This window comes from Nerophis lumbriciformis, linkage group LG25 (assembly GCF_033978685.3).
Source record: "Nerophis lumbriciformis linkage group LG25, RoL_Nlum_v2.1, whole genome shotgun sequence".
Classification (NCBI taxonomy): domain Eukaryota; kingdom Metazoa; phylum Chordata; class Actinopteri; order Syngnathiformes; family Syngnathidae; genus Nerophis; species Nerophis lumbriciformis.
In genome coordinates this window covers 24,108,894-24,120,942 of record NC_084572.2, presented here as the reverse complement: position 1 = coordinate 24,120,942, position 12,049 = coordinate 24,108,894, and the positions used below count along the sequence as shown (strand labels likewise).

The 12,049-nt window shown below is 42.2% G+C and overlaps 1 protein-coding gene across 1 annotated transcript in view; it reads left to right on the top strand.

The window, feature by feature from the left end:
• The first annotated feature begins 3,315 nt into the window (after window positions 1-3,315).
• Window positions 3,316-12,049, top strand: part of gucy1a1 (guanylate cyclase 1 soluble subunit alpha 1) — a 43,291-nt gene continuing 34,557 nt past the window's right edge. Inside the window, exons 1-2 of the mRNA XM_061983995.1 lie at window positions 3,316-3,787; window positions 8,728-8,789. Coding sequence (XP_061839979.1) covers window positions 3,473-3,787; window positions 8,728-8,789 — 377 coding nt within the window. The 5' untranslated portion in view covers window positions 3,316-3,472. The remainder of the gene's footprint in view (window positions 3,788-8,727; window positions 8,790-12,049) is intronic.

Here is a 12,049-nt window from a genome sequence, read left to right as displayed (position 1 = left end):
CTGCCTAACAATAAACCCACATAAGAAACCAAGAACTCGCCCTCGATCATTCTACAGTTATAACGTGATTGGGCAGGCACGCTGTTTATATCACGGGAAAGCGGACGTGAATACAGGCTGTTGACACGTCACTCAGGTCTGCATGGAGCTGGAGGGGGCGTGGCTTCCAGCTCCGCCTGAATTTCGGGAAAAAATTTGTCCTGGGAGGTTTTCGGGAGAGGCACTGAATTTTGGGAGTCTCCCGGAAAATCCGGGAGGGTTGGCAAGTATGCCCACACACCCCTCCCCCGCACTCCCGTCATCATCACGTCGTGACATTGCTGGTTTACGAGCAGAGGAGCATGTTCGGCGGCACACAATCACAGAGTACTTACAAACAGACACAATGTGTAGACAGAAAAGGGAGAAGGGACGCATTTTGGCTTAAAAACTAACGATAAAGGTGAAGTTATAACACTGAAACCCCTCAGGAAGCGGTGCTTTAAAGACATGGCTAGCTAGCTAGCGGCTAACATCCATCCGCCGTCGGCAGTGTTTTGGCTACTACTAAATCACTAATCCTCGCCTCCATGGCGACAAATAAAGTAAGTTTCTTACAAGTATCATCCCTGCAGGACGAGGAATAGCTAAACATGCTTCACTACACACCGTAGCTCACCGGCATCAAAATGTAAACAAACGCCATTGGTGGATCTACACCTGACATCCACTGTACTGATACCAAGTACAGTAGCGTATCTAGTCAATTCTACTATGATTACGTCGATATTTTTTGGCATCACAACATCTTCTTTCTGGATCCTGTAACTACTTGGTATCGGATTGATACCCAAATTTGTGGTATCATCCAAAACTAATGTAAAGTATCAAACAACAGAAGAATAAGTGATTATTACATTTTAACAGAAGTGTAGACAGAACATGTTAAAAGAGAAAGTAAGCAGATATTACAAGTAAATGAACAAGTAGATTAATAATTAATTTTCTACTACTTGTCCTTAATAATGTTGACAAAATAATAGAATGATAAATGACACAATATATTACTGCATACGTCAGCAGACTAATTAGGAGCCTTTGTTTGTTTACTTACTAATAAAAGACAAGTTGTCTTGTATGTTCACTATTTTATTTAAGGACTTAACTGCAATAAGAAACATATGTTTAATGTACCCTAAGATTTTTTTTTTTTTAAATAAAGCCAATAATGCAATTTTTTTGTGGTCCCCTTTATTTAGAAAAGTACCGAAAAGAACCGAGAAGTATCAAAATAATTTTAGTACCGGTATCAAAATACTGGTATCGTCGCATCACGATCCTGGACACATGAGGACTTTGAATATGACCAATGTATGATCCTGTAACGACTTGTTATCGGATTGATACCTACATTTGTGGCATCAAACAACAGAAGAATAAGTGATTATTACATGTATGTTCACTATTTTATTTAAGGACTTAACTGCAATAAGAAACATATGTTTAATGTACCCTAAGATTTTTTTTAATTTTTTAAATAAAGCCAATAATGCAATGTTTTTACGGTGCCCTTTATTTAGAAAAGTACCGAGAAGTATCGTAATAATTTTAGTCCCGGTACCGGTACCAAAATATTGGTATCGTTACAACACTACCCTGACCAATGAATATGACCAATGTATGATTCTGTAACGACTTGGTATCGGATTGATACCCAAATTTGTGGTATCATCCAAAACTAATGTAAAGTATCAAACAACAGAAGAATAAGTGATTATTACATTTTAACAGAAGTGTAGATAGAACGTAAGCAGATATTAACAGTTAATAGTAGATTAATAATTCATTTTAATAATTTTGACAAAATAATAGAATGATAAATGACACAATATGTTACTGCATACGTCAGCAGACTAATTAGGAGCTTTTGTTTGTTTACTTGCTACTAAAAGACAAGTTGTCTTGTGTGTTCACTATTTTATTTAAGGACTTAACTGCAATAAGAAACATATGTTTAATTTAATTAGTTTGTTTACGGACGGTATAGCTCAGTTGTTAGAGTGGCAGTGCCAGCAACTTGAGGATTCCAGGTTCGATCCCCGCGTCTGCCATCTTCGTCACTGCCGTTGCGTCCATGTGCAAGACACTTTACCCACCTGCTTCCAGTGCCACCCACACTGGTTTAAAAATGTAACTTAGATAATGGGTTTCACAATGTAAAGCGCTTTGAGTCACTAGTCCGCCCTGAGATCGGTAGTTGTGTATTCAAACCCCGGCCGAGTCATACCAAAGACTATAAAAATGGAACCCATTACCTCCCTACTTGGCACTCAGCATCAAGGGTTGGAATTGGGGGTTGAATCACCAAAAATGATTCCCGGGCGCGGCACCGCTGCTGCTCACTGCTCCCCTCATCTCCCAGGGGGTGAACAAGGGGATGGGTCAAATGCAGAAGACACATTTCACCACACCTAGTGTGGGTGTGACAATCATTGGTACTTTAACTTTACTTTAACTTGAGAGAAAAGCGCTATATAAATATAATTCACTTCATTACTTCCTAATAAAAGACAAGTTGCCTTCAATCAATCAATCAATCAATGTTTATTTATATAGCCCTAAATCACAAGTGTCTCAAAGGGCTGCACAAGCCACAACGACATCCTCGGTACAGAGCCCACATAAGGGCAAGGAAAAACTCACCCCAGTGGGACGTCGATGTGAATGACTATGAGAAACCTTGGAGAGCACCGCATATGTGGGTAACCCCCCGCCCCCTCTAGGGGAGACCGAATGCAATGGATGTCGAGTGGGTCTGACATAATATTGTGAGAGTCCAGTCCATAGTGGATCCAACATAATAGTAAGAGTCTTGTATGTTCCCTATTTTATTTAAGGACTTAACTGCAATAAGAAACATATGTTTAATGTACCCTAAGATTGATTTTTTTTTTAAAAGCCAATAATGTTTTTGTGGTCCCCTTTATTTAGAAAAGTAACAAAATATTTTAGTACCTTTACCAAAAAATAATTGGTATCGTTACAACACTATTTGGAAGATATACAATTTGAAATGTGGACTCGTCATGCGAGATTGTGCAGGTGTACCTAATGTTGTGTCCGCGGAGGGCGCACGCATAACACGAAGATGGAATGAAAAATAAATAAAAGCGCGCGAGAGAAGTCGGCTGGAAATAACGTCTCGGTGCTGATAGGACGCCGAGCTCCACCAGCCGTGCGTGTGCGTGGATTGGCCTGCGGCTCTTCTCCACCACCACCCCCCTCCTTCAGCTTCTTCTTTTTTTTTGGTGGCGATCTCGCCCAGCCATCATCAGTCCAAGCAGCTTCCAGTGCATGTTCCATCGCCTTCTAAATACACCTCCTGGAGGAGGAGGAGGCTGATGATGATGATGATGATGATGATGATGATGATGATGGTGCGCACGACCATGGTCCCCATGCACGCTTGCCGAGGGACGTCGCGGCAGTGAAGATGTTCTGCGCCAGGCTGAAGGAACTTCAAATATCCGGAGAGTGTCCTTTCTCCAAAAGCCACCAGCAGCACCATCGTCACCAGCAGCAGCATGAGGATGAGGATGAGGAGGATGAGGAGGGCGAGAAGAAGCAGGGAGCAGAATTGGGGGAAAGCTCCGCAGCAGCAGCAGCTGGCGACGCCTGCACAGCGGGGGTCTTGCCCGTTTCTGACGGCAAAAAAGACGAGGAGGATCCACTCCGAGCGAGGAGCAGCCGAGGCAAAGTTAACCTGCATACGCTCGGGGAGAGCATCCGCAAACTGGCATGTCCCGAGGTGCGTGCAAACATGCATGGAACATATATCATTTTTGGTAACACTTTAGCATGGGGAACATATTCTAAGTAACAAAGACTTAATTTACAGTTATTTGGACACTAGGGGAACATACAAGGGTTAGGGCTACTAATGTCCGATAATGGGTTTATTGCCGATATCCAATATTCCGATGTTGTCCAACTCTTAATTACCGATTCCGATATCAACCGATGCCGATATATACAGTCGTGGAATTAACCCATTATTATGCCTAATTTTGTTGTGATGCCCCGCTGGATGCATTAAACAATGTAACAAGGTTTTCCAAAAATAAATCAACTCAAGTTATGGAAAAAAATGCCAACATGGCACTGCCATATGTATTATTGAAGTCACAAAGTGCATTATTTTTTTTAACATGCCTCAAAACAGCAGCTTGGAATTTGGGACATGAGGAGGTTGAGGTGGGCGGGGTGTATATTGTAGCGTCCCGGAAGAGTTAGTGCTGCAAGGGGTTCTGGGTATTTGTTCTGTTGTGTTTATGTTGTGTTACGGTGCAGATGTTCTCCCGAAATGAGTTTTGTCATTCTCGTTTGGTGTGGCGCATATTTGTAACAGTGTTAAAGTTGTTTATACGGCCACCCTCAGTGTGACCTGTATGGCTGTTGACCCAGTATGCTTGCATTCACTTGTGTGTGTGTGAGAAGCCGTAGATCAGTGGTTCTTAACCTTGTTGGAGGTACCGAACCCCACCAGTTTCATATGCGCATTCACCGAACCCTTCTTTAGTGAAAAATAAAATGTAGTTTTTTTTCAAATTCAAGACAAAGTTATATGTTTTTGGTAACACTTTAGCATGGGGAACATATTGTAAGTAACAAAGACTTAATTTACAGTTATTTGGACACTAGGGTAACATATAAGGGTTAGGGTTAGGGTTACTAATGTCCGATAATGGGTTTTTTGCCGATATCCGATTTTCCGATATTGTCCAACTCTTAATTACCGATTCCGATATCAACCGATGCCGATATATACAGTCGTGGAATTAACCCATTATTATGCCTAATTTTGTTGTGATGCCCCGATGGATGCATTAAACGATGTAACAAGGTTTTCCAAAATAAATCAACTCAAGTTATGGAAAAAAATGCCAACATGGCACTGCCATATTTATTATTGAAGTCTCAAAGTGCATTATTTTTAAAAAAACATGCCTCAAAACAGCAGTTTGGAATTTGGGACATGCTCTCCCTGAGAGAGCATGAAGAGGTTGAGGTGGGTGGGGTGTATATTGTAGCGTCCCGGAAGAGTTAGTACTGCAAGGGGTTCTGGGTATTTGTTCTGTTGTGTTTATGTTGTGTTACGGTGCGGATGTTCTCCCGAAATTAGTTTTGTCATTCTTGTTTGGTGTGGCGCATATTTGTAACAGTGTTAAAGTTGTTTATACGGCCACCCTCAGTGTGACCTGTATGGCTGTTGACCCAGTATGCTTGCATTCACTTGTGTGTGTGTGAGAAGCCGTAGATCAGTGGTTCTTAACCTTGTTGGAGGTACCGAACCCCACCAGTTTCATATGCGCATTCACCGAACCCTTCTTTAGTGAAAAATAAAATGTAGTTTTTTTTCAAATTCAAGACAAAGTTATATGTTTTTGGTAACACTTTAGCATGGGGAACATATTGTAAGTAACAAAGACTTAATTTACAGTTATTTGGACACTAGGGTAACATATAAGGGTTAGGGTTAGGGTTACTAATGTCCGATAATGGTTTTTTTGCCGATATCCGATTTTCCGATATTGTCCAACTCTTAAATACCGATTCCGATATCAACCGATGCCGATATATACAGTCGTGGAATTAACCCATTATTATGCCTAATTTTGTTGTGATGCCCCGATGGATGCATTAAACAATGTAACAAGGTTTTCCAAAATAAATCAACTCAAGTTATGGAAAAAAATGCCAACATGGCACTGCCATATTTATTATTGAAGTCTCAAAGTGCATTATTTTTTTTTAAACATGCCTCAAAACAGCAGTTTGGAATTTGGGACATGCTCTCCCTGAGAGAGCATGAGGAGGTTGAGGTGGGCGGGGTGTATATTGTAGCGTCCCGGAAGAGTTAGTACTGTAAGGGGTTCTGGGTATTTGTTCTGTTGTGTTTATGTTGTGTTACGGTGCGGATGTTCTCCCGAAATTAGTTTTGTCATTCTTGTTTGGTGTGGCGCATATTTGTAACAGTGTTAAAGTTGTTTATACGGCCACCCTCAGTGTGACCTGTATGGCTGTTGACCCAGTATGCTTGCATTCACTTGTGTGTGTGTGAGAAGCCGTATATCAGTGGTTCTTAACCTTGTTGGAGGTACCGAACCCCACCAGTTTCATATGCGCATTCACCGAACCCTTCTTTAGTGAAAAATAAAATGTAGTTTTTTTTCAAATTCAAGACAAAGTTATATGTTTTTGGTAACACTTTAGCATGGGGAACATATTCTAAGTAACAAAGACTTAATTTACAGTTATTTGGACACTAGGGGAACATACAAGGGTTAGGGTTAGGGTTACTAATGTCCGATAATGGGTTTTTTGCCGATATCCGATATTCCGATATTGTCCAACTCTTAATTACCGATTCTGATATCAACCGATGCCGATATATACAGTCGTGGAATTAACCCATTATTATGCCTAATTTTGTTGTGATGCCCCGCTGGATGCATTAAACGATGTAACAAGGTTTTCCAAAAATAAATCAACTCAAGTTATGGAAAAAAATGCCATCATGGCACTGCCATATTTATTATTGAAGTCACAAAGTGCATTATTTTTAAAAAAACATGCCTCAAAACAGCAGCTTGGAATTTGGGACATGCTCTCCCTGCTGAGAGAGCATGAGGAGGTTGAGGTGGGCCGGGTAGGGGGTAGGGGGTAAATTCAAGACAAAGTTATATGTTTTTGGTAACACTTTAGTATGAGGAACATATTCTAAGTAACAAAGACTTAATTTAGAGTTTTTTGGACACTAGGGGAACATATTCTAAGTAACAAAGACTTAATTTAGAGTTTTTTGGACACTAGGGGAACATATTGTAAGTAACAAAGACTTCATTTTGAGTTATTTGGTTAGGGTTAGGGTTAGAGGGTTAGGGTTATAATAAGGCCATGCTGAATAAGGCATTAATAAGTTCTTAATAATGACTAGTTAAGAACCAATATGTTACTAATTTGCATGTTAATAAGCAACTAATTAATGGTGAATATGTTCCCCATACGAAAGTGTTACCATGTTTTTTTACTAGTGCACAAAATGAACCGTGCATGAACATCACCTTGTTCAAACAACAAAACCAACACAGTGCATAAACTCACAACAAATTACACACCTGTAAATCAGTCTGACTTCTGCTGTTGCCGTATCCTTAATATGCCGATAGGGAGAAGTTTTTATTTACACGATGAGTCGGGTGTGTTTTGACTTCCGCCGAACCCCTGAGCCCGACTCACCGAACCCTTAGGATTCGATCGAACCCAGGTTAAGAACCCTAGATACAATGTGATTGGGCCGGCACGGAAATGCAGTGCCTCTGAAGCACGCCCCCAATATTGTTGTCTGGGTGGAAATCGGGAGAAATTCGGGAGAATGGTTGCCCCGGGAAATTTTCGGGAGGGGCACTGAAATTCGGGAGTCCCCGGGAAAATCGGGAGGGTTGGCAAGTATGACTGGGAGACGCAACTGCTCTGTACTTCTCCCTACGTCCGTGTACCACTCTGTACAGTGGCGTTTTAAAAAGTCATACATTTTACTTTTTGAAACCGATACCGATCATTTCCGATATTACATTTTAAAGCATTTATCGGGCGATAATATCGGCAGTCCGATATTATCGGACATCTCTACTAATAAGCAAAAATTCTGAGGTTATTGAGGGAAGACTCTTAGTTAATGGCTTACTGGTTGTATAATAAGGCCATGCATGGGGCGGTATAGCTTGGTTGGTAGAGTGGCCGTGCCAGCAACTTGAGGGTTCCAGGTTCGATCCCTGCTTCTGCCAACATAGTCACTGCCGTTGTGTCCTTGGGCAAGACACTTTACCCCACCTGCTCCCATGTGCCACCCACACTGGTTTAAAAATGTAACTTAGATATTGGGTTTCCCAATGTAAAGTGCTTTGAGTCACTAGAGAAAAGTGCTATATAAATATATAATTCAATGCAGAATAAGGCATTAATAAGTACCTAATAATGACTAATTAAGAGCCAATATGTTACTAAGTTGCATGTTAATAAGAAACTAATTAATGGTGAATATGTTCCCTAGTGTGTGAATGTGAGTGTGAATGTTGTCTGTCTGTCTGTGTTGGCCCTGTGATGAGGTGGCGACTTGTCCAGGGTGTACCCGCCTTCCGCCTGAATACAGCTGAGACAGACTCCAGCACCCCCCACGACCCTGAAAGGGACAAGCGGTAGAAAATGGATGGATGGATGGACACAAGGGGAACATATAAGGGTTAGGGTTACTAATAAGCAATAATTCTGAGGTTATTGAGGGAAGACTCTTAGTTAATGGCTTACTGGTTGTATAATAAGGCCATGCAGAATAAGGCATTGATAATTACCTAATAATGACTAATTAAGAGCCAATATGTTACTAAGTTGCATGTTAATAATAAACTAATTAATGGTGAATACGTTCCCTAGTGTGTGAATGTGAGTGTGAATGTTGTCTGTCTATCTGTGTTGGTCCTGTGATGAGGTGGCGACTTGTCCAGGGTGTACCCCGCCTTCCGCCCGAATGCAGCTGAGATAGGCTCCAGCGATCCCAAAAGGGACAAGTGGTAGAAAATGGATGTATGGATGGATGTTACCCATACTAAAGTGTTACCTTTTTTTTTTTTTTAATGATTATTCCTCATCATAATGTTGGTATCTCGATCTTTCAACTTTATGATGCAGTTTCAGAGGCTGCACAGCGCCCTGCAGAGAATGATGAGAGTTCAAGCCAGGGATTCTGAAAGGTAATGTCATATTCTCTTTTGTTTTTCAAACACATTTTTAAGGTCGAAAACCATCCAGGAAACTAATAAATAAATTAAATGATTACAGTCATAGGCGCCCATCTACATTTCTGTCAGTGGGTGCTCGGTGTGTATGTATTAGTGTTGTCCCGATACCAATATTTTGTTACCGGCACCAGTACCAGAAGTATTTCGATACTTTTCTAAATAAAAGTTACCACAAAAAATGTCATTATTGGCTTTATTTTAACAAAAATCTTAGGGTACATTAAACATATGTTTCTTATTGCAAGTTTGTCCTTAAATAAAATAGTGAACATACAAGACAACTTGTCTTTTAGTAGTAAGTAAACAAACAAAGGCTTCTAATTTTGTGATGTTAAAAAATATCGATGGCACGTTTGTGACAGTGTTGGTGTTGTTCACACTGCCACCCTTAGTGTGACATGTATGGCTGTTGACTAAGTATGGTCTTCATTCAATCTTGTGCAGAGTGTTCAAAGTCAGGATGATTGTGACATTAGTTTATAATCGGGCACAATGAAGTCTTGGTTTGACTTTTTTTATTATAGAATATGTGACTTGTGACTTTTTATTATGTAAAACGGTCCAAACTCGCTACAAAATTAATGTCAACAAGATTGATTATACAAAAATTATTTCATAAATTGAAAGCCGCCATCAATCCTACGTGGGTGCCCGGCATTATCCGTGGGTGCTCAGGCCCCGAAGCACCCACGGGATCGGCGCCGATGATTACAGTAACCCTAATAATAGATCCTAATTATACATGTTCATAACTAGAGCATAAAAATCAGTTTACGAGCTTCTAGATATGCTTTTTAAAATGATAAGAGCCCTCCGGACATGAAATACACTGTAAAGAAAAATTACCAGGATTTCACAGCAGTATTTTTCTACAGTAATCAAAATGTACTGTGCAATACAACAACTAACTGTAAACATTACAATATATATTTATTTTCTCCACAAAACTGAAAAAGTGGCTTAAGGAAAATCGGAAGTGTGAGAACTATATGTTAAAATAAACAAGTGTAAAGGGTGTTATTTCATGTCTCGGGGACCCTTTAGAATGCAAATGTTTTTTTTATTTAGAATGCCATAAACAGTTTTTATGATCTAGCAATGAAAGTATTCAATTTGTAATTACCAATTCCTACTTTTGTGAAAATTCAGTCATGCATTTTCGGAACCAATTAACAGGAATAAGATAAGGAAATGTCTGCTTTAAAAAACAAAACAAAATAAAATTCGCAATACAGTGAAGCTGCAAATTTTGAAGTGACTGTATGTAAAAATAAACACTGACAAACATATTTTTGCTTTGCACAGAATAAGGAATAGCCACAGTTGCACTGTACAAGAGTCAAACACTGCCTTTAACAATAGTGCTGTTAAATGATTAATCACTGGTTGTAGAGGAAAAATGTTGATTCATGAGGATCAAATAGCGTTAATTTTTTATGTATAATAGTAATAATAATCTATAATAATTGGGTTTCATTTCACATGAGCAAAGAAAGTCAAGAAACAGAAGGGAATATATATATATTCCATCCATCCATCCATCCATCTTCTTCCGCCTATCCGAGGTCGGGTCGCGGGGGCAGCAGCCTAAGCAGGGAAGCCCAGACTTCCCTCTCCCCAGCCACTTCGTCCAGCTCCTCCCGGGGGATCCCGAGGCGTTCCCAGGCCAGCCGGGAGACATAGTCTTCCCAACGTGTCCTGGGTCTTCCTCGTGGCCTCCTACCGGTCGGACATGCCCTAAACACCTCCTTAGGGAGGCGCTCGGGTGGCATCCTGACCAGATGCCCGAACCACCTCATCTGGCTCCTCTCGATGCGGAGGAGCAGCGGCTTTACTTTGAGCTCCCCCCGGATGACAGAGCTTCTCACCCTATCTCTAAGGGAGAGCCCCGCCACCCGGCGGAGGAAACTCATTTCGGCCGCTTGTACCCGTGATCTTGTCCTTTCGGTCATAACCCAAAGCTCATGACCATAGGTGAGGATGGGAACGTAGATCGACCGGTAAATTGAGAGCTTTGCCTTCCGGCTCAGCTCCTTCTTCACCACAACGGATCGATACAGCGTCCGCATTACTGAAGACGCCGCACCGATCCGCCTGTCGATCTCACGATCCACTCTTCCCTCACTCGTGAACAAGACTCCGAGGTACTTGAACTCCTCCACTTGGGGCAAGATCTCCTCCCCAACCCGGAGATGGCACTCCACCCTTTTCCGGGCGAGAACCATGGACTCGGACTTGGAGGTGCTGATTCTCATCCAAGTCGCTTCACACTCAGCTGCGAACCGATCCAGTGAGAGCTGAAGATCCTGGCCAGATGAAGCCATCAGGACCAAATCATCTGCAAAAAGCAGAGACCTAATCCTGCAGCCACCAAACCGGATCCCCTCAACGCCTTGACTGCGCCTAGAAATTCTGTCCATAAAAGTTATGAACAGAATCGGTGACAAAGGGCAGCCTTGGCGGAGTCCAACCCTCACCGGAAACGTGTCCGACTTACTGCCGGCAATGCGAACCAAGCTCTGACACTGATCATACAGGGAGCGGACCGCCACAATCAGACAGTCCGAAACCCCATACTCTCTGAGCACTCCCCACAGGACTTCCCGAGGGACACGGTCGAATGCCTTCTCCAAGTCCACAAAGCACATGTAGACTGGTTGGGCAAACTCCCATGCACCCTCAAGGACCCTGCCGAGAGTATAGAGCTGGTCCACAGTTCCACGACCAGGACGAAAACCACACTGTTCCTCCTGAATCCGAGGTTCGACTATCCGGCGTAGCCTCCTCTCCAGTACACCTGAATAGACCTTACCGGGAAGGCTGAGGAGTGTGATCCCACGATAGTTAGAACACACCCTCCGGTTCCCCTTTTTAAAGAGAGGAACCACCACCCCGGTCTGCCAATCCAGAGGTACTGCCCCCGATGTCCACGCGATGCTGCAGAGTCTTGTCAACCAAGACAGCCCTACAGCATCCAGAGCCTTAAGGAACTCCGGGCGGATCTCATCCACCCCCGGGGCCTTGCCACCGAGGAGCTTTTTAACTACCTCAGCAACCTCAGCCCCAGAAATAGGAGAGCCCACCACAGATTCCTCAGGCACTGCTTCCTCATAGGAAGACGTGTTGGTGGGATTGAGGAGGTCTTCGAAGTATTCCCTCCACCGATCCACAACTTCCGCAGTCGAGGTCAGCAGAACACCATCCGCACCATA